Below are 23,779 nucleotides of genomic sequence, written 5' to 3'. Positions count from 1 at the left end.
AGCCAAAAAGCAATTGGTCGTCGAAATCTTTGCTGTGTCAAGTTGTAATTTGCTTAAAAATGTGTCTCATTCTCAGCGAAGAAGAATGAAGACATTGCCGTTGATTTGATTGATTCCTATACAGCGAGCATCTGTTTGAAGTCTGAGTAGAGGAAAAAGTCTCTGGGAGCCAGATTCGGAGAATTCGGCGCAGTCCAAAACCCCAGGTTATCAATTTTTCTATGGTTTTTCATATAAAGGATATTATATTGTTTCGTAACTTATGTCAGTTCTGCTGGACATTTTAGAAAACTTTACACAATTTCGATATCAAAAAGGAAGAATAAGAATAGAAAAAGATACGAATCGACTTATTTCATATAACTTGGGATTTTATAACACTTAGTGAAATGCTTGCACTCATATTCTGACCGGTTTACCATCTTGAATGACAAAAAACGTCACATGACGACCTTTCAGTATCAGTTTACGCAGAGCATCAATAGTTTCCGGAACAAGTTCTAATTTTGGCGACATTCACGAAATTCGTTTTAGAGTAATTTACGACCTCGATAGTCACACCGTACAACCGCTAAACACTAGTCCTTTATGCAGATGAATTAAATTCACCGATAAACTGTTGCTCAGTTAATCCACGACGAAGACTGCAGAAAATAAGAGAGCAAAAATGTTCGTAATATTATTCCAGTTTTTGGACGAAATAAATGTTTTAAGTTACTGTAAACAACGCAAATGACGGTCGTATGTCAAAAGTATGAAATAATATCAAAAATATCAAATTGTTATTCCCGAAATATAAGAAGCGACCTGGTGAAATACTTATTTCGACGCATTTACCGTCCTATTACATTGTATAAAGTTAAAAAAGCACCTTATAATACGATTTGATGGCTAAAGAAAACCATTTTTTTCATATATACATATTTTTCGGAGTGTAATGTCAGAATAATGAGAGCATATTAACTAAAAAGAGCTTATAGAAACCTTTTTCGACAATGTTTTGTTAAGATTCTCAAGTTCACAACATTTTTATTTACTTTATAGAGGAATTCAGTAAGAACCTAAGATTTCTTCATTACTTAAAGAAAGTAGTATTGCTTTTCAAATGAAATTGAAAAACGAGAGAGTGCGAAAGTAAAATCATTGAGTTTCCAGAAATTTGTGCTAAATGGAAAATAGGTGTTACCAGATTACTTCATAAACAAATCTTAAATTTCCTACCAGTCTTGCTGCATACGTACATATTTCATACTTATGCACACACACCAATACAAAAGCAGCCAGTGATTTTGCTCCTCTTAGGCTGTGTACTGGAAAATTCATTTTGACGCCAGCGTGCCAGCAGCCGGCGTTGTGAGAGGAAATGAAAAGTGTGAGGTATTTAATTAATTTTTGAGTTCATTGAAAAACAAAAAAACAAAATTAAAAACGCCTCAAAGCAACAACAACAAACAAAGTTGAGAAGCAAAAACATGCAAAAATAGAAAGCAAACTTTTGCAAACGCCAAAGGCAATCTCTTTACGAGCCATTCATTTCAACCACACCAATAGCTCGCATGGCTCCACACAGAAAGCGCAATTCTGTTTGCAACTACTGACAACCATGGCAGTGTGCTTATAGTGCTTTGTGGATTTGTGTGTATGTTGGCTTAAAGCGGCTCGTAAATTGAACTTTTGCGCACTTGAAATTTCTGCTTTTTATAACAAGAAAAGGCAAACGGAGCATATCAGACGAACGCCTTAAAGAATAACGAAAATTGTAGTTGTAGAAATACTAAAAGAATATATATGTATATATATATATATACATTGTTGGTGTAGTCACTCAAATCAAATTGTTGCCGAAGTTTAATATCATTTATTTGCCGTTGCGAAATGTTAACTTCACATTCACATACACCATCCAATACACACCTACAAGGGCTTATGTATATTTAATAGAGTACGTTACTCATACGCCATGGTAAATAATTAAATATTTTGCTCTGGGTGTGTAGAATAAAGGCGTTTGTGGTAACTAATGAGAGGTTTTAACACACACAAGCACATACATTCATGGGATTTAAGCTACGTGCTAAGCAAAGAACCTAGAATATAGAATGTATATAGTATTATTCTAGACATTTACTTCATGCTTCATGCCAGCGTGACCAAGCTCTAAAGTTGTGTGGGTGGTCCAAAAGCAATTTGCTGTCGAACGCATTAAGCGTAACCGAGCGTGCAAAATGTCCGAGCAGCAAATAATAACCCTTGGAGCTAAGTGCGGGAGGAGTGTGGCACATTCAAGTAATGCTTCGAGGCGTTGTATGCTAATTACCGACACATTTTCTGAATTAATGTACGCAATACATATATACAAATACATACACACACTGCTAGCACTGGTACGCGTTTAAAGTCATACTCCAATCCATTAAACACCATTCAGTGTTATGACCAAAATGCGATTTACCCTCTTTGTTGTTGTTGGGTGGCTCAAAAACACGCCTTCTCTTGCGCTTGAGACTGTGCATCACCACCAGCACGTCCCTGCCACCGCCCACACTTGCTGCGTGTTGATCATCTAACACCGAAAGTCAACCAGACATCAACGCAAACATCACAGCTCGCTCATGGCTCAATCAACCGGCATTACTAATGTTCACCGAAGCCAGAGGGACCAGTACCCAGTCGCCAGTCGCTGGTCCACAAATCGTCGTAGTATTATTTGTACGCAGATATACGTTGCGTTCGCTATCTTGATTGGGCGCGACCGTTTTAATAATAAGGAACGCAATCAGTGCGCGATTTGTTTTCTTAAGCAACATATTGACTGTCGCTGTGTTGCAGCAATATTGATGCAACACGATATTTGTACGGCTGCCAACGCTCTGCTAAATCAACAACAAACATTAACTAACACGCAACAACAACAATAAATAATAAAAATAACAACAAGAACAACACCAATACCAACAAAATCCACATAGACGCTTGATAGGCTTGCGTGTGCGCATATTTGTTTGCGTTATTGTTGTTGTTACAACAACACGTGCCCATTAATGACGTATGAATGATGTAACACGCGATTGGCACGTGTCGCTCGATTTACCACCAGCTTCCACCACCAACTATTGCTCATTTCTTCAGTAACTTAACTGCTCCTTGGCTTATAAACTTCTTGTTGTTATTATGATTTTAGCAACGCCCGCTGCTTCATTGCTGTTTTTTAGTATTTTTTTTTTTGATTTTTTTTTGCTCTTTTTCAGCATAAATGTTGTTATTGTTGCATTTGTTGTTGTGCCTACATTTATGTTGGTACTTTTGGTCGCACACGTGGTGTGACCATGCCCCGCTGCTGTGCGTAAACCAGACATTTTTTGCGGATCAAAATGCAATAATGCGAATTTGTTGAGTGGCAGCTACTTATTTCCGCCATTAATGTGTTACGCAGTTATTCTTTAATTTTTGGCTATGGCGCATGGCTAAACACTTTTACTGCTCATGCCAAGTGGTTCTGTATTTGTAATTACATGTTAGTATAGTAAAATAATTCATAACCAAATTTGGAATTCTTTTCTCATATAGATTACTAGCTGACCCCGCAGCCGTTGTCCTGCGTGAAATTATGTGTTTTGAAATGAAAATAAAGTTAAATTTATCATTTAATTTTTGTTTTTTTTTTCCATGTAACGCAGCTTGATAAACAACATTTTTTGGTTTTTGTTCTGGTGCACCGAAAAGATGGTTTTCCAACTCGTGAGCACGCCACGAACACCTTCCCTTGTGAAAAACATAGAATTTCCAAATTTATGCCACACTCTTCTAGCGACTATCCTTGTGTCTTGTTGATTATCATCTCACATGCAATTTTCACTGGAAACGAATACGTTTGAACTGAAATGGGAAATCGTTAGAACTCAAAGAAATTCGTAGAATCAAGCATTCTGCCCCTTGTATTCGATAGGTGCGTCACAATCAGTCGGGTTCCATTACACAGTTTCGTGGCATGATGATTGCGAAACATAAAAACGACCGATCCTACTTTGAGACGCAAATGATGCGGTGGCAACCAAGCCTGTCCAAAGAATTTAGAAATACCACTGGATAATTCACGGCGCCGTCTTCATTGTCAAGACGATCGATCGATTTGTATGTGCGCAAGTCTCCCGGAATTTGACTTTGAATCTTCCAGTTTAAGTCAACAACATCGGTATTTTTGGCAGCTAACATTGCGCGTGCACTTAAGGAATCGTAGTTACGATAATTTGGCCAATGTCCGAACATTTGTGATGAGTTCATCTTTCGTGAATTGACAAAGGGAAGATGGAATTGGTATCGAACCACCGGAAGTATCAACCGAAATTCTACGATTTACAATTTTTAGTGAATACAATGTAAAATGTCTTCGGCAATGTCTTTTTTGTTCGTATCCCATAATTGACGCGGATTTGAAGGCTGATATGTCGAAATGATTTATCACGAAAAGTGTGCGAACTTCATTTTCATTCTAGTGATTAACGTGTTCCAGCAATTGTAATTGCTGGCTTACTTCTCCAAAACTTGCACACACCGTACCATTCACAGTACGCAATGACTCAAATAAAGTTGAACCGCGTACATTAATCAATAGCAACCGAAGGTAGAAGCAGTCGTCGTTTTTCGGGTGGATTGTGTAAATTCGTCCTAATGCATTTGTTGAGAGCCTTGCTTTCTGCGCAACTATTTCTTCGACGATGCATTCCATGTATAATATCAGGGTATTTCCGAATAGAGCAACGTTCTCGTAAACGGATCACTGACGAAAGTTGAGAAAAAACTCGTCAATGTTAATTTTGTTGGTGGCGGTGTTTCCACTGGCTGTACTGTATTCTTTGAGTTGAAATACACATTAATATAAACCCATAAATAGCATGGTTTGAATTTGGTTAGCATTTTCATTAATATTTAAAATGAAAAAAGTTGTTGTAGTGACATAACTACAATAGTTGGACATATGCTACCGCGGAGTTTTTTGTACATTATTTTGTTCTATCGCTAATATTTTCGGCAGCGCATTCGACGAAAGACATTTTAAGACTCATTTTTCTACACCTTCGGTTGCATTGTTCAAATTTTACCAAGGATCCCTAATTTTTTTCAAAATGAAATGTAGCCTATGTCAAATTCGAAGAATGTAGCATTCTATTGGTGAAAGATTTTTTTAAATCGGCCCAGTACTTTTTGAGCCTATTCATTACAAACATACAAACATACAAAAATAGGTACAAATCTTTCCTCTTTATAATATTAGTGTAGATAACATGCTTAATAATCAAAATTAAAATATTTCTCAAATTTATATTTGTCTTCTTCTTCTTATTTACTGGCGTAGATAACCGAAATAACAACAGCGTGCCAGTGGATTCATTTTTTCGCTATTTGGCGCCGATTTGAGATACAAAGTGCAGCCAGATCCTTCTCCACCTGATCTCTCCAACGGAGTGGAGGTCTTTCTCTTCCTCTGCTTCCACCGTCGGGTCCTGAATCGAAAACCTTCAAAGCTCGAGTGTTCTCTTCCATCCGGACAACATGATCTGACCAGCGCAGCCGCCATATATCTCGTACATCTCATCGTTCTATCGACTGTTGTTGAGGCCAATAATACAAATATTATCGGTGTACGCCAGCAGCTGTAAACTCTTATAGAAGATGGTACCTTCCCTATTTAGCACTTCTGTGAAAATCAGGACAATAGTAGATTTCCAGCTCTAAAGCCAAACTAATAAGGTCCAATCAGTTTGTTGACGGTGGGCTTCAGTCTTTTACACACTACGCTCGATAAGACCTTGCATGCGATATTCAGGAGGCTTATCTCACGGTAATCGGTACAGATTGTTTGGCCCTTCTTTTTGGATTATGCATATTAGGTTACAATCGTCGGGCATGCTTTCATTCGACCATATCTTGCAAAGAAATTGATGTTTGCACCCTGTCAGTTTTTCGCCGCCGTATTTGAACAGCTCGGCCGGTAAGCCATCGGTCCCTGTCGCTTTGTTGTTCTTGAGGCAGGTAATTGCTTTTCGAACCTCATCATAGGCGGGCAATGGAACATCTTTTCATCGTCGTCGATTAGATAATCGCGTTAGCCATCACCAGATGTTACACTTTCACTACCGTTCACTAAAAAAGTGCGGCACGGCAGTCCTCTTTGTACCAGCTTTTCTTTTGACCTTTACGAAAACCAATGGTTTCGCTTGCAGCTGTACGTAAGGGGCTTGAAATGCCGTCCCACAGTTCCCTTATACCGAGTTGGTAATGAGTGCTCTCAGGAGTGCAATTCGAGTAGAGTAGAAGACCGTTTCACTGTGGGTTGTGATAGTAGCTTTTCGAAGTCGTACATAAGTATGTATGTACACAGTCGGGTGCGTAACTTCGCTACAAGATACTTTTCGATTCCGGGATAGACAACTAGCGTGAAGAATTTTCGTTTAATGTAATCTGGTACTAAAAACAACCATATTTCGGGTCCCTGCGAAATCGATCAGCCTCAACCCATTTGGGGATGTTCCGCCATGGAGGCAGAATTTTCCGACTTTTGTACCAAAGATATCTTCTTAGCCCACCCTGTCGTTAAAAACACCAAGCACAACTTTTCATTTTTCGAATTTGGAAGAATAATAAAAGCAAAATACATAATCACATTTTAATGAATCATTAACAGGTGTACGAGATTTCTACCAATAGTATCCTAAATTTTATGTATGCTACATATATTCGATTTTCGAATGTTGTTGCGTTATGTTGGTACACCTATCCACAGAATTCTCCAGCCCTGGCACCCTATAACGAACTGAGAATGTCAGTCTTCTTTTCTTTCCAAGAAGATACTAATTTGTGGGATCCGCCGATAATAAGCCACTATAAGGTATAGATGTCGTAAAAACTGATTGATCAAAATGAAGATAAATATCTTTTTATAACCCTTTTATGTAATAAGAAATGAACCTGTGCAGCCGAAATCTCCATCTTGTTCGTAAAACTTTTTAAATGCACCCAACAATTCTTCAACAACAACAAACTACATTCGATCAAAGTGTAACCAAGTGTCTTCTGGTAGATAGAGAAAACCCTTCGATAACAAGTAAGGAAGGGCTAAGTTTGGGTGTCACCGAACATTTTATACTCTCGCATGATGAAGTGATAATCGAGATTTCATTATCCGTCATTTACATATTTTTTTATTTTGCAGTAAAATTAATTAGATTAGTTGTTGTTGAGAAATGGTTTTTGGTCCATAAGTGGGCGAGGCCACGCCCATTTTCAGTTTAAAAAAAAAAGCCTGGGTGCAGATTCCTTCTGCAATTTCTTCCGTAAAATTTAGTGTTTCTGACGTTGTTTGTTAGTCGGTTAACGCACTTTTAGTGATTTTCAACATAACCTTTGTACGGGAGGTGGGCGTGGTTATTATCCGATTTCTTCCATTTTTGAACTGTATATGGAAATGCCTGGAGAAAACGACTCTGTAGAGTTTGGTTGACATAGCTATAGTAGTTTCCGAGATACGTACAAAAAACTTAGTAGGGGGCGGTGCCACGCCCACTTTTCCAAAAAAATTACGTCCAAATATGCCCCTCATTGTGCCAAATTTCACTTTAATATCTTTATTTATGGCTTAGTTATGACACTTTATAGGTTTTCGGTTTCCGCCATTTTGTGGCCTTCTTATGGAGCCAAGGAATACGTGTACCAAGTTTTATCATGATATCTCAATTTTTACTCAAGTTACAGCTTGCACGGACGGACGGACGGACAGACAGACATGCGGATTTCGACTCTACTCGTCACCCTGATCACTTTGGTATATATAACCCTATATCTGACTCTTTTAGTTTTAGGACTTACAAACAACCGTTATGTGAACAAAACTATAATACTCTCTTAGCAACATTGTTGCGAAAGTATAATAAAATTATAAATACAACAACAAATTAACTTTCCGAATATATCGGATTGATTGACTGATTGATAGACGAGGAATTCACCGCGACCTTAAGTCTATTGTGCCCTCTCCTAAATCACAAAGACTCCCCTAGTCCCAGCATATTGATAAAATCCAATATACTGCTGGGTGCCAGCGATGCGATATGATTCCTACTTAGAAACATGAATCCAAGGGTCTTTAACCTTCGTCTGCGGACTGGTATGAAGTCAATTAGCAGATGTTCTGCTGTTTCAGGCTCCCTCTCGCAGAACCGACAATTTACGCTAGAAGCTAGGCCCATGTTGTGTAAGTGGTTCTTCAGTTTGCAGTGGCCAGTGTAGAACGCGACAAGTAGTCTAAGTTTATGCCTAGGAAGGTTGATTACATATTTAAACCTGCTGAGGTTGTAACCCCCAATTAGCAACTTCGCTCAGGTTACAATACACGCACACACACAAAAATAAGCTTCCCATAGAAAAATTTACAAAAAGTTTTTGAGAATTTCCCACACTAAATAATTATCTAACTGTCGCACCTGGACCCTCACAACAATATATTGTCTCTGTAAACAAATTATAAAACCTAAACGACCTTCAACATATTGTCACTGTCCGATTACTAGTGCGACTGAACAATGCAACCGATAATTGCGCAATTGGTTGACACAAAAGACGCCAATGCACCCTTTTGACCTACAACAATTGTTGCCCGACTGGAAAACAACAAACAGCAGTACTCTCCTATGATCATATTAAAAAATGTCAATGTTGCATTGTTGACTTCTTTGTGAAATTTATTTCTGCCACAATAACTTTCACACACTCTCGAACAGAGTACCCGAAAAAATGCGTGACAAATCATCTAGTAAAACTGATAATCACATATTGTGGCATCGCTAAGTCAAACCCACCCCAACACTTAACCAGCAATGACAACAAACAACAAACAGCAAACAAACAATTAACATTGCAACCAGAGCGAAGAGACAGCAATGCAATGAGTTCAGGTTGACAGCAGCGTACAGTGTCTGCTATCTACTGACTGGTGGCTGGTGACGGTCGTGTGTCCACGCAGCGAGCTACTGCAGGGGTGGCGGCGCTACCAGTTCAGTTCACGTGTCAAACGCTATAAATTACTGCGGTTACAGCTTGCCATAGACGGCTGGGTAACTCGATACACAGGCCACATTTTCCATATATAGTATAGATATGGGTGTTCGTATATATGTGCGCACATAGGCAAATTGTCGACAGGCCATGGCCACTGTCAATTGCGCAGATTGACTTTGTCATTTCGACGACCACACAGACATCCATATCTTAGGTGGTAGTTATGTGTGTGCAGAGTTCCCAATAAGAACGTGCATGATTTTTATATTACCTGCCACTTGCGTGCCATCCCTTCAGTAGAGCGCAATATGCTTCCCACGCGCTAAATAAACTACACATTTATAAATAAAACGAAAATTCGCCTGTCATCTCTATTTAGTTAACGAAAATGTATTATTGGGTCGTGATGTCTTCATTAGCACATAACCTCAATTCCCTATAGAATTTAGATGCGTGTGCCGAATATAAAACTTTGAAGACAGCGGTAATATATACATATGTATTGATGGCGTCAATTCCCTGAAATAAATGAAGAAACCACATAAAGTATTTCTTCTAAGGAGTTTAAACGCAATGTTAAGAAAACATAAGTGGGGTAGAAAAAGATCTTTATTCCGATTTTGATCGATCTGTTTAAATAGATCCGAACAACCAGTTTGGAAATTGTGGCGATGCTTGGGCAAAAGATGATTTAGAAATCCTTATCTTGCGTTGTAAAGTGCGATCGGGTTACGCTGTATTTATAAGATTAAAAAATCTTATCGATTTTGTGCCGAAAAAACCTCTGGGACAGTTTTTGTATTGTCTAGCTCAGTATCGTTTAAACAAGTGTCAAAACTGAATGAAAGGGAAAACATATCATATTTTATAGTTACAGAAGAAGTTTAGTGTATTAAAGTCTCATGTGTTAACGGGAGTTCTCGTGCATCTTACAATCCGGATCTGGCACCAAACGATTACTATCTCTTCCTCTTTGTTGAGAATGATTTTGGTTGTTAAAAATTTGCCTCAAAATAAGCTTGTGTTCCGTTTTTTTGCCAATAGGGAAGAGAGTTCTAAGCAAAGTTAGTATCCATAGGTAAAGTATTAATTGTTAAACTCTTTCACCACCGTACAACAGCGACTAGTATTTCCCATTTCAACATTTCAACGTCAGCTAACGAAAGTGAGTGACCTCAACGAAAATTTGCCACAATTTCACTTTGTCAGGGCAATAGCCATAAATTAAGCTATCGACACCACAACATTTAGCAATACACTTCGACTTAGACTTACGGCGCTCACACACGCTTCACTCGCACTTTGTAGAGACAAAATCGCATAGACACATAAATCGCATTGACAAGTAAATTGCGCGCAAATGGTCAACAAATATTTATTGGTCACTTCAAGTAGAGGAAAAATGCCGCCACACCGGGTTGAGGGACGGGAGATGTGAAAATGGCCACAAATCTAATGCAAACGTTTCGAAATGGCAATGCAATGGCAATAGCGATTTGTGCGCGTTGACTGTTGCGCGCGTCGGCAATGTGGTTTCTCAGCCGGAGACGTTTCGACAGCGTTACCTCCGGTTGGAAGTTCCGTTTCCGTTTTGAGGTAAACGGTGTTTGTATGTTAGAGGAACGCGCAATTATATACGTGTATTTTTGTGCATAAATATACACATTTATATGCGAAATACATACAAAATTGCACATATCCAGGTTTGATGAGCGTGCTTTCCTGATGCTTTTTGGAATGAATTGCCTTTTAACCCGTGTAAATTTGCGATCAGATTTTTAAATATCTGCGACATTTTTGCTCAATATCGTTAGTGCTGAACGAATTCTCAGCAATTTAATAATAATTTCAGACTTTGACAGTCTGAACATATTTCGTCATGACACGCCTGCCACTCCACAACCGTTTTTGCTCCCAATTTCATTTACTGTAACACCACACCCATCTACGTAATTTAATTTCCGGCCGCTCAACGAAATATTCAGGCACAAATTACTTTCCCCTCCCCTTTTTTATGGTGGGCCAAAACACCAGTGAGCGCTCAGCAGTCAGCACAGCGATTCGCAATTTAATTTTGTAACATAAGCATTTGGATTTTAATAAACTTCACGGCACAAATGGCATTGCATAGAACATTTAGCTGATAATCATCAGCCTGAATAATCGACATAATCTTCGGCGTCGTCAGTAGTGGCGGCACCAGCGCTGATACCAAGGCGAACAGACAATTTGAGCTGGGCTCAGCCAACAGCTGCTCTTACAAAAACAACTGACTGAAGTCGAATTCGTAACTGCAAGTGCAAACAAATTCATATGTATATTATACACAAACATATGTATGTTCATGACTTTATTGTTTGTGTATACCCAGTAGGGTGAGCCTTAATTAGGCGGGCAGATATTTAATTGATCTTATATACGTTTATCTTTTGTTATTACATTGAAAAATTATTATTAGAAATTTGATGAAATCCACTTTTCGAAAGTATACATATTTGGCAAACATATCTCAACCATAATAGACAAAAGCTGTCTTCGATTCGCCATTTGTGAATGCGCTCTCACTCGTCAAGATACGCACTTTTAACTGCAACGACAAATGCGAGTTAAATTCGATTCTAGAAAGTATACGTACACCTTATTAAAGTGGTATAACCACAATCTTCAATGCTAATAAGTTTTGTTTAACAGTTTTTACGACAGTAAATGGTTTAAAAGACAAGTAAGTGTAAAAAATTAATAAAATTTACCGGTGAGCGCAAGTTTTATTATAGCTTGTTCGATTCTCCACTATCCAATGCTTATCGAAACGAAGGCAGCTTATATTGTATATGGTTGAACTGAACTTTACCGCTCCTTACTTTCAAATATTAATTTTGGTACTAGATCAAACTGCCCAGAGGTAGGATTATAAAGAAATGTAGCAACACTCACCATCGATGTAGTTTTGTGGAAAAAACGTTATACCATGTAATACTGCCGGTAAATGCGATATAATTGCGCACATTCAGCTCTTGGTCGTTTTTCCTGCAGGGCATGTGCGCATACATAACATAGGACAGCATGAAATTATCTAACAGCATGCAGCGAGTGGTGCGAATTTCCCCGTCAAATATGTCCAGATTTGAATTTTGAAAAGTTCCATAGTAATATAAATTAAATTGTCTCAACATTAAATGGAAATATATTTAAACAAAATAATACAACGTTAAATTTTATATTCGCAGCACATTTAGTGCCATTTTAGAATATTTAGAATATTGACAAAAGGAGTTTTGAGCATACATATAATATAATTTCAAATTTGAGAGAACGAAGGAACTAAGTGACTGCCTAGTAGATATTAAAGAGGTCGAAATCCGACCGAAACTAAATCTATATACTAATATTTGTTATCACCTTGCGGTCAATGTAAGCCGCCCCAATGGCTAAAGCTCAATTTTCGACATAAAAACCACTTCAGTTTCTGAAATTTGTTAAATTTTGTAGGACCCTGTAGTTGACGAATAAAAGCAAAAAACACATAAAGAACAGACTGCTAGCAAAGATGTAAGCATTAATTATTATATTTAACCCATTCCTTAAAATAGATTTAGAAAAGCGTTAGTATTTTAAATCCTACTCAGTACCTTCATAGTACTCGTATAAGGAAAAGTTTAGTCATTTTCAACTTTTACCAGCTACAAGTCGAACTAGTCCACCAAACAACTTTTTTTCTAAAACAATTGGAGATTTTTACATGTCTGTCTCATAGAAGATCTCTGTTGTCAGATTTTAATTAAACGGACCCACCAAAAACAAGAATAATTTTTAACCCACTAAGTAAAGCTTTCTTTAGTAAATGTACTTAAAGATGTAGTAAATTTGGTGGCCTTAAATTTACCAATTTTATATATATGTATATATATATATGTATGTATATAGAATGTTTTTCGGGCTAGTTTAATTTTATTCAGAAAATTGTAGTTAGAAACCAGTATAAATAACTAGACTAGTTTGCAGCGTCAGTGCTGGGTATTTTGTACCTATAGTATAGAGTAGAGCAGCATTCATTTTGGGCAGCCGCTTATCCACGGTGTCCTTATTGGCACCGCGTGTGTCGCTAAAGTTGAAATTTAATTCACCAAATGAAAGCGTCGCCTTTTTGGCAGCACGTACCTATATAAATATGTAGAAACATGCGTATAAACGAGTATATCCTCCGTAAATAAATGGAAAATGGTGAATGGAGATGAGCAGTAGCAACTTTTTTTTAATATTTGGCCATTTTCTGTGCTGTGAGTTGTACAATAGGTACTAAAATTTTATGAAATGAAATTCGGTGCCAAGTTTCTCATGTCATATTTCGCGCACTGACGCGCTTAGCTTGTTGGCACGTCTGTCGACGGCTTGTCAGAGATGCAAATGTAAAAATATTTGCATTTTTTTCAACTAGAATGCTGTAAGACTCATCTTTAATTGCAGGCGACTTAATTTACTTCTGGAAATGAAAAAAAAATTTGGGAGCTTTACTTTTATTTAGCTTTAGAGTCGAAGATTGAATGAGCACAGCGCTACACGTCTCTGTCAGCGGAAGGATAACACAACAAGATGGTGGGTTATCCTCTCCCCTTCTCTGAGAGATAACACTCGTTGTGAGGCTATCTTGAATGAAGCAAATCGAACGGGGGAATTCCAAAACCATTCTAATCTGGAAGTTCTGTAGAAAGATTTACATTGATTTTTTCATAAGTTGTGACTTTAAACATTTGTGGGGAGCCAAATGAGATATAAATGTGGGCTAAGGTGATTTATCTACGAGGATATATTTAATTTCATATTTTTATATATGAATAATAAATTTCGATTATGAAATTGGCATGAAAAAATTTTCTTTTCTTCTTTCTTTCTTTGTTACAAAAACTAAATCTAACATCCCTCCTCCCCGCAGAAGGCATAAACCCTCGAAATCTTTTTAATACCAGTAATTCCCCCAGTCAGTTCCAAAGTTCACGATTTGTATTGAACTTCAAATGACCTTTATAGCTTATAGTAAAACTTTGTTCGCCATGCAATTAAAATTTCCATAACAAAGGCATTAAGAAAAAGCTTCCTAAATATTATATTTTCATAGTTCGCACCGCAAAATTTTCTCACATTTCGCAAAATTAATGGGCATCTAACCTTACATATGTAGTTCTGCTCTTACCACCTCCGACAATATGAGACACAGCATGCGAGAAGCTCGATCTGTTCATGCCGATATAGTAAATGTGTGTGTCTGTGTATGGGTGCTAGTCTTTTCGCATGAATTTTTATTATATGTGTAAATATTTTTATGCATGGCCCTTTTCGCAGTTCACTTCACTTGCGACCATTAGCCACTTTTCACTCTCCGCCCTAGGAGAAACCGACGTTTGACTTTTTCCAAAGTCATTATCATCCCTTGGGACCTTTTTGCTTTTGGCTTTATTGCTCGTTTGCTTTCATGAGTTGGTGATTTGGTGCTTGACGGTGCGTGTTACCGTTGCAGGTCGAACGGTGGTGACGGCAATGATATGCATGCCCATATGGGCATGTGTGTGTTAGAAGCAATGAGTGTCCAAGATTGCACGCGAGTTGCCATCATAAATCATGCCATGCTGATGTTGTCGATAATGTAATTGTTGTTGCTTTCATTGTTACTCCAATTGAGCTTAGTTTTTGTTGGTATTAATGCTGATCGAAACAATATGGAAAATGTTCTACTATTTAATAGCGCTAAACTTATATTTTGGGTAGTGAGGTGGAAGGGCCTTCGCGAAATGGTCAAAAAGGCTGGGAAACTTGCGATTTGAAACATTTTTTTCATTTGAGAATTGAAATTTATAACTATTATAGTAATATTTTCCGAAACTGGCAAATTTCTAAGTATTTTACAAATAATGAAATTCTTAACATTCATAAAGGGCTTTTTCGCACCCTCAAAATAGCTCCTTCAAATAAGCAACGTCCATAGACGGATATACTCTAACATTCTTGAAACATATTTCCGTCCAGTATCTCAAGCACACCAACTCCATCACTTCTCACTCTGGCCTAAACTGGTAACTTGTTACTTTGAACTGAGAGAATATTAGAAATGTAGAGAGCTCTTTAAGGAACTTTATAGGACTGTCAGCATATCTCTCTTATTATAGGTATAGTAATGAAAGGAACCAAATTAACCAGCTCTTATATTCAGTGTGGCATCAATTGATTGATTTTAGTCGTCAAGGCATTGCGGATACTTTGCTAGATTATGGGCGAAGCATGCAAATGCATTTTTAAAAACCAAACGCGATATCTAGCATAAAAATATAGCAGAATAACTGGAGTGTTGATATAAAGGTCTATTATAATTTGAGATATACAGAAATATTTTCGAAGCATTGCACAGAGCAAATTCAACATTACTTTTCCCCCAAACACCAATGCTTTATTAAGACACGAAATGCTTCTTGATTTATTTTTTTGTAAACTAACACATGTTGCCTCACCTTCTCATTGACTAATAGTTATAATCTAAATAATAGAAATCATAAAGATGGTATTAGTAGTACTACCTATGTATGTATATACGTAACAGCCACAGTAAAACGTGGACGGGTCCTTTAGTAGAATATAGAAAATAGAAAGATTATTGAAAGGTTTACGTGTATTCTGAGAATAATCTATAATAAAAATTTAAAATTTCGCAGGAGGATTCGATTGTCAAAATTTTTTGATAGAGATGTCCCTGAAGTACGATAAAATTTTCAGCTGTAACGATTTTATTTTGTGAAAACGTTGCTTGTTCGTAAATTTTTGGCCAAAAATAATACTGAAACCACACCAGCCTCCATATTCAGATATGGCTTTATGTAAATTTTTCCTATTTCCAAAAATAGAGAGAACCAAAAGAAAGAGTCGTCGTTTTACAAGATATGTATATGAAAATCGCTGAAAAAGCTAATGGCTATCCCAACAATCAAGTTTGAGAAGTGTTTCGACGATTGCAAGAAGCGCTAGCATAAGGGCATAATATCGATAGGGGATTATTTTGTAGACGACAACATTAACTTAGAAGAATGAATAAATATTTTTTTCAAAACACGAAAATTCTCATTAGTGTTTGCAATTGTTTGTCCCTCAAAAATGGGATCATCCACTCTCAAAGAGTCCTTGTAACAAGCTTGTAATCCAATTCCGCTATTATATTTTCATAAAAAAATATGTTTGCCTTTGACGTTGTATTATCTTTAGTCTATTCAATAGTCTTGGTTTAACTTATTAGACTCATTTTAGTCATCTTTTGATATAAAATTGAAAATCTGCATTCTAACTGTTTTCAATGAATTCCCTATTCAAGTTTAGTCAATATTTATGTATAATATTTTCCTAATACTCAATTGGCTTTTACACATGAAATCACAATTTCAATATGCAGCACTAACTTATGCTCATAAATCACCTAAAAAGCTTTTAAGAACACCCTACACATGTATTATGCTGCTGAATCACGCTTTCAACTAGTTCGTTCACGGACTCTCTCATTCCACTTCAACAAATCAATTCACGAAAATTTATTACAAACGCACACTTTTATTAATTGTTGCTATTTTTTTACTCGTACCGCTTTTCCCACGCTAACCATTCGTGTACCAGCTAAATCTTGCTCCCTAACCCGCTGCCGCTCAACCCACATCTCACCTCACTCCACTGCGTTCGCGTGCCTTGCAATTGCGTTTTGATCATTTTATGATCTCCTCGATTAGCTTCATTGTTCCAGCAACAATACGAAGAGCCAGCTTTACTGCGTACCACCACCATCATCAACAACAACAGCAATAATAGTTCTGCACTGCACTGACTTGTATGACACAGTCTATTCTATTATTAGTGTGTGTGTGTGTGTGTGTGTGTGTGTGTGTGTGTCGAATTTTACTTTCTTTGGGGTGTTTCAGCCAGTAAACTGTCAGTGAACGTCTGTTACATGCCATTTTTAATAGGATTACCGCTGAAGTGCACTTAAGCGAGCGATTACTTGTTGTTGTGTTGTGATTTTTTCGCATGTATGTTTACAGTAGCAATGTGTTAATCAAATCATCTTGACAATTGTTTACAAACTTTCCCACTGCACTGCCCCGTTGTGCGTCCACGCGTCCCACTATCTGAGCTGCATTCAGCGATGAGAGCGATTCCCACTGTCAAGCATATAACGTTGAAGTGTATGTCAAGGGGATTATTTAAATCGACGATTAGTCAAGCTAAAGTACTTAAAGTCGTCACTGATACCTCGTTTGTTTATTTATTAATGAGAATCTCGATTGCTCTCATAAATCTAAGTAAACAATCATTTCGGAACTCTGAATTCTCTAATAAACGATTAGCCTTTTTGAGAGAAATTAAGATAATTATAATATGGTTGGTTTGATAAAATAACTATATAGCGCGATCTCGGTAAAGACCCCAGATAGAGACTTTTACGCCTATCTGCTGGTCAATACTGACTAAGTGGACCGGAAGTTTTTATATTAACTTACATAAAACGTACACACTTTACATAAAAACTTCAAGCAATAGTTTACTAAACTCACAATACCAAAGAAGAGCTAAGAAATATTGAGGCAGAGAAAAAACATACAATTTTCTGTTTAATCTGCATAGGAGAGATTTCAAAGGGAACCATCGTTTACCTGATACAGCGACAGGAACACCAAATAATTTGACTCCCGTGTGAGAAGTCAAGAAAAAAGATGAGAGTCCTTCCTTCATTGCTTCATCAATTATCTATTTATCTCTCTTATTTTAACCATTACTTAAGAGATGTAGAGAAAATATACCCAGGCCACCGATGAATTCTAATAACCCTGATGCCAAATTTGTGTATTCTGCGCCATTTTCATAAACTAAATCGCAAGCTCTCGGAAAGACTGCGTTCCCACGCGGACTCTTTTTTCGCTCTTTATCGGCAAATTCTCTTTTTTTATGTCGCTCATTAAATATTTCTATTATCTTAGGCATATTTGTATACGATAACGTTTAAATTTCCGAATACATTGTACATAAGTATTCAGATGAAACCGAGCGCAATTGCAACCATATTAAGAATTTCAAAATGAAAATGAATAACGAATTTAGTAATAGTGGAATATTATGAACAAGAACACAAAGCGTGCCACCCGATCATAAGCGACTAAGTGCCTTTCCTTGTCGTTCCCTCGCCTACAAAAAACCGGCTTGAGAGACAAAAGAGTCCGTCGTGAATGCAGTCAAAAAAGAAACCAATTCTCTCCTTTGAAACATTAGGTCAGATTCATCGAATGCGTTGTTCTAGTGGTGTCGTTGATCCATTTTCCCCAAAAAATAGGCAACCATTTGCTTGGAAGTGCTTCGTGGTCGAGCAGCTTTTGCCAGATTCGGCTCATTTGAAATAACCATACAGTAGACTGCTGTTTACTTTCGGGCCCCTACATCATCTGTCGCGTTGTCATATACATGTTTTGAAGCACCGTTATCATATGTTTTTAAAATTTCGCTCGACCAATCGACACCAGCCTTTTTTTAAGCGATCAACTAATTGTGTGGTATCCCAAGTGGAACATTTTTTTTCTACAATGAAACAATTCATGCAATATTGAATCTACTACATGCTAGTCCCACTAATGCTTATAATTGTCTCAATCTCACGATAGGTAACATAACGATTTTGCAATATCAGTTTGCGCACAACAATAATAGTTTCCGCAACAAGAGCTGAATTTGGAGTGTACTACGACTTCAATTGAATTCACCATACAACCAATAAACACTGGCTCTTGATGGAACTTCATCGCCAAAAATTGAATTAAGTTCATTGACGCACTGTAGTCGTTGAAAGTTGTAAAAAATAGTCGCGCGATAATATTCGCTTTTTAATTCCAATTTTTGACCAAGATGAATATTTTAGGTAACTGTAAACAACGTTTTGAGTTGTCAGATTGCAAAACTAGGGTTGCGAAATCCCGAAATATAAAAGGCAACCTAAAAAAATCGAAGCCAAAACTTATACGACCGCCCCTACTGACAACAGCTTGTTGTAATTTTTTTTATTTATGGTTTTCAAAAATGTAGGAAAGATTTGTAAAAACTTGCTTGCTTTGGACCATAATAATAATACAATTACTAATCGCTACTAAATAAACAACACGGGTTGTTACGTTGATCTATACTATAGATCAGTATTTGAAAATATCAACTGGTCACTAAGCTGTGTCTAAGGACGATATACTGAATTTTCAATCATCAATCATGGATATACATCCCCATATAAATATATATAGGTATTACGAATTTCGTATTGATTATGCAACCCCAAGAAAGTTAATTCACAACGCGCTCTATCGTCGGCTTTATGCAACACATTATTACCGTTATGGGTTATTGTCCTAGCTGCGCCATAAAAAGCTGCGTCATAAAAAGCTGCCCAGAAACGGCAAGAAAACTTTTTTAGGAATTCAGCAGCAAATGCATATTGTTACGCACGTAAGTTCCCATAGCGGTGATAGGTAGATTTGAGGTTAAATTAATTATAAAATTATGCTTTACAAATTTATATGCATAAAATAAAAACTGGTGAACTTACCGGTTATGCATTTGCTGGAGCTACGATGATTCTCACTACTCGTGCTTACCGCATGTGGCGTGGAAGAAGACGAACACAGAGAGGACAATTTTTCTGTAAAAAAAAATCCTTTTGAATTATGCATAATATGTATGTATGTATCTAGATAATGTTTTATAAGTAAGTAAAAGTATAACCACTAATTATTTTAAGTTGTATTTATTTTCGTTTTGAGTCTGCATAACTGATTTGCATATCTAAAATGTACAGTTACTTTTTAATAATACCAAAACACCCTTTTGAATTTGTTCCGAGCCACATGGTCTCACAGCAATTATTTATGGACTATCAGAAGTCGAGTGGCTTCATTTTCCCACAAAGCAGCCGATCCCTAGTGACATAAATTTCGACATCGTTATTGTTGCACAGATAATTGTCACATAATCACAGCAATTATTTCTGGATGTTGATATTGACAATTTGCTGAATGGCTACGGTTAGATCTTTAGAAATCTCTTCAAAGCCGTATACCAGTTGGTCTTATATGCAGAAGGGTGAAAAAATGAAGAGAACGGTACATATAGGAACAAGCGGCCGGACGCGTCTAATGTACCGAAGCAGAGCGAAGGACGCACACGACTAATAACACATCCACCAGTATCGGCACCACCACTACCACCACTATCGATAACGTTTCATATTCAATAACATTTTTGCAAACTCATTAATCGAAGGGGTGGAGCTGACTGATGTTCTTTTACAAGTATGTTGCACGCAATTATTGTTGTTGTAAATAGCGTGGTCTAATTGGCGTAAATCTTTGTTTAGTATAAACAAACTTGAGATTAAAATGTTAGAATGTGACCAGCAAGAAACAAACAAAGATGCCACGTTATCCTTTTAACGGTGTATTGATGCGCGTTACGCTCAAGTAGCTGTTTAATGCGCGTGCGAGCGTGCGCTCTTCATTGATTCTGTAGCGTGACACGCCGAAACACACACGCATACGCGGACAATTGAATTTACGCTTAGGTGAATGTGTTTGTGTATATGAAGTTGTTGTACAATGAAGCACACGCGTCGATAAGGATACCATGAAAGCTTTAAATACTGCCGATGTGTGAGCACTTCTTTAGCCCACAAACAATGGGTTTCCCTTCGTTTTAGCAAATAATGGCAAATTATGAATGAAAAGAATTTATCAAACATTTGTTTAGTTTGTTTAAGAAATTTGAGTTCTGTTACTGCTCCATCAGAAAGTTCACTCTTGGAAATTGTGAGTGTTTTTTCCCAAGGCACAATTAGAAATTGGCTGGCTACTTGGTTCCTTCAGAGGTTTTTTTGTTAAATCAAAGCCAATTAAGTTCTCTGGTATATCCTCAATTTTGAAGAAGAAAGGTCAGCGATAAATTAAATTACTCCTTAATTTTCCAACCTCGCACATATGTACTTCTGGCCTGAGTTTGAAAAATTAAAGACACAAAGCCAATACCATACCTATCTCTCTGTATTTTAAAATAGCCAGAAGTCCTAAAGAAACTGATTTGATCCTGCCTATTACCACTCGCAGCGCCGCAGGCGATCAAATAATGTACCTGGGGCTCACAAGGTGGAATAGGCATGTGTATGTATCTTGCACTGACTTGAAGCCACAAATGCACTCATGATTTGCAAACGCGTAGGTGGAAATTTTCGGGTCTATAAGCCAAAGATCATCTGATGGTTGTACTCTTATACTATAATCGTAAGGCCGACAGTTACATAAAGCGCGATTGCACGGGCATCAAAAGCATCGCAGACTTCTAAGTCCAGAAGTTGAAAGGACAACATTACCAAAATGGTAAACTTCACACAAAAGCTGAAAGGCAATCTAAACTTTTCATACCCATAGAATGTTCTCCGATCATATTTAAAACTGAGGTCTGAGGGATATAAATCTCCAACGAACGATAGTCAAGACGCTTGACTCAAGAGCCTCTCGGTCTGCAACCGTGTGCACCTCATGTGAGTGCCGGGTCTTAAAGCAGCAGCCAACAATGAATTAGCAGATGAACTTACCCCTCTTTCTGCATGCTCTAAGGAGGAGATTGTGGACAAGGACAGATATGAACTGAAAGCAGCAGACATGTGCTAATTAGAAGGATTACAACATAACACAGTTTAACCCTCATCGAGACCCTCGGGTCTGGCCAGGCATATTTTGTTTTTAAATGTTATTTAAATATATTTAGAGTGTAGCAATCGACTTGCGCTTCCAGATAGCTTCCTAGAATTTTATTGTCTATAGAATTCAGAAAAAAAATTCAAGGATATCGTATCGAAAAGGACGAAAAAAGGATATTATAATATTACACCTTAGTGCACCAATGGTGCTTGGCTGGACCCCATATATTTTGTATGAAAATGTATGAACTTTGGTATGTTTCTATCACTTCGCACGGTTGATTTATCTGTTTTCATGTTCGTTACATGTATAAATTGGTTTGTATGTTTATGTAGGTCAAATACTTTAGCCGCTAGAGCGTTTTAAAGGTTAAGAAAAATGTAATTTTTCTCAAAATGTTATATTTTTTGTGAACGCTATTGCCACGCCAAGCGTGAACAAGGCAGTCAATTTGATTTCAACCAAATTGAGAGGTAAGAAATTTCAAAAATGTATCTATGTATATTGTACATACATATATGAGCGTAAATACAACACGTATTTCCATACAAATGTATGTAAACACCACTTGGCCTAGCCAAACACCATTGGTCTCGACTAAGTGTATCAAACCGTTGGTCTCGACCGGGGTTAAGAACATTATAAATTTTCACAGAGACAAATTTCATCTACTGCTACTTTACATTGGACAACGAGGGCTTAAGAAAGACATGTCGAATGTAGATATAGTATACTCTTGTGAAAACTATTGGATTTGTGAAATGGAGCTAGAAACTCCTAATCGTCTGATTCTAGAATACACAGCAATCTGTAGACCATCGGATTCTTGTATTGTAATACGAATTATATCACTTCACAGCACGTTTCTGGATTCCATGAGAGTACTAAGCTTTTGTGGTTACGTGTGATAGAGGAGAGAGGTAGATCGAATCAGTATTCACAAATAAATTCCTTTAGATATACATATATTATGTCGAAGAATAAAGTTACATTTTCATTCGGAAAAAGTTTTTTTTCTTTACAGAAAGCCATTACAGAAAGTACTGATTTACTCTATATTAATTATAACCCAAAATACTCATATGTACATACATATATCATAGAAAAATATTTTCTTAATTTATAAATTTTCTCTTCCCCAATTAAGTATTCATAAGTTTTCTGATTAAAGAATCTTTACATACCCGAGAGTACGAGAATAAATCAGACAATACGAGTATATAGTAGTTATAGGCGGTCGGTTCTATAGGATTATATGGTATGTGTACACATGTGTATTTAATGCGGGTGGTTGCATACGAAACAAAAACAGAAAAAACAGAAAAAATGCCATCTTCACAATTTCTGCAATTATTTTCACTGCGAAAGAAAAATAATGAGTTACGCATGAGAGATTCTTTTCAAGCAAGCCAAGCATAGCGCATCAACGCACACTGATACATTTCACAAACACACACACTTACATGCACACTACAGAACACGCTTGTTAGGAAGCTTAAATTGTGGCATGAGATAACTTTGGCTTAACGACAGCCAGGCCAACAAGCATGCCAACAACAACAACAGCAGTAATAACAATAATAATGATCATAAAAGTACACAAAAAGGATTCGCTAGCAGAGCACAATGCGTGCTGCACCCACACACCCACGCATATGGAAGAAACACAAAGGTTAAACGCATGCATACATACATATATGGCTGTACTTACATATATCTATGCCCATGCCCTGTATCTTATACGTATTTATACTTTGCGCTTTTGTGGGCGAACTTTTGTTATTTTCCAGCATATAAACTTCTTCGGGGCATCTTTAGGTACCGCGCGCCATCAAAGGGCCACATAACAGCAACCGACCAGCAAACGAAATATGAGGCATAAAGAAAAGGTCGAAATGAAAATGCCACCATCGTTTAGCTGTGTACATGTGGTTGTTTATAAGTGTGCGTATTGCGACTGAACCCTTTTCTCTAGCCACCCA

The 23,779-nt window shown here is 37.3% G+C and overlaps 1 protein-coding gene across 2 annotated transcripts in view; it reads right to left on the bottom strand.

Annotated features, from left to right (window-relative positions):
* Positions 1-23,779, bottom strand: part of LOC126761150 (DNA-binding protein D-ETS-3) — an 87,225-nt gene that overhangs the window by 46,569 nt on the left and 16,877 nt on the right. For both annotated transcript variants that reach the window (XM_050477105.1, XM_050477104.1), the window contains exon 4: positions 19,655-19,747. In XM_050477105.1, coding sequence (XP_050333062.1) covers positions 19,655-19,747 — 93 coding nt within the window. The remainder of the gene's footprint in view (positions 1-19,654; positions 19,748-23,779) is intronic.

This window comes from Bactrocera neohumeralis, chromosome 6 (assembly GCF_024586455.1).
Source record: "Bactrocera neohumeralis isolate Rockhampton chromosome 6, APGP_CSIRO_Bneo_wtdbg2-racon-allhic-juicebox.fasta_v2, whole genome shotgun sequence".
Lineage (NCBI taxonomy): Eukaryota > Metazoa > Arthropoda > Insecta > Diptera > Tephritidae > Bactrocera > Bactrocera neohumeralis.
Note: the sequence above shows the minus strand (reverse complement) of the source record. Positions and strands in the feature narration are given on the sequence as shown.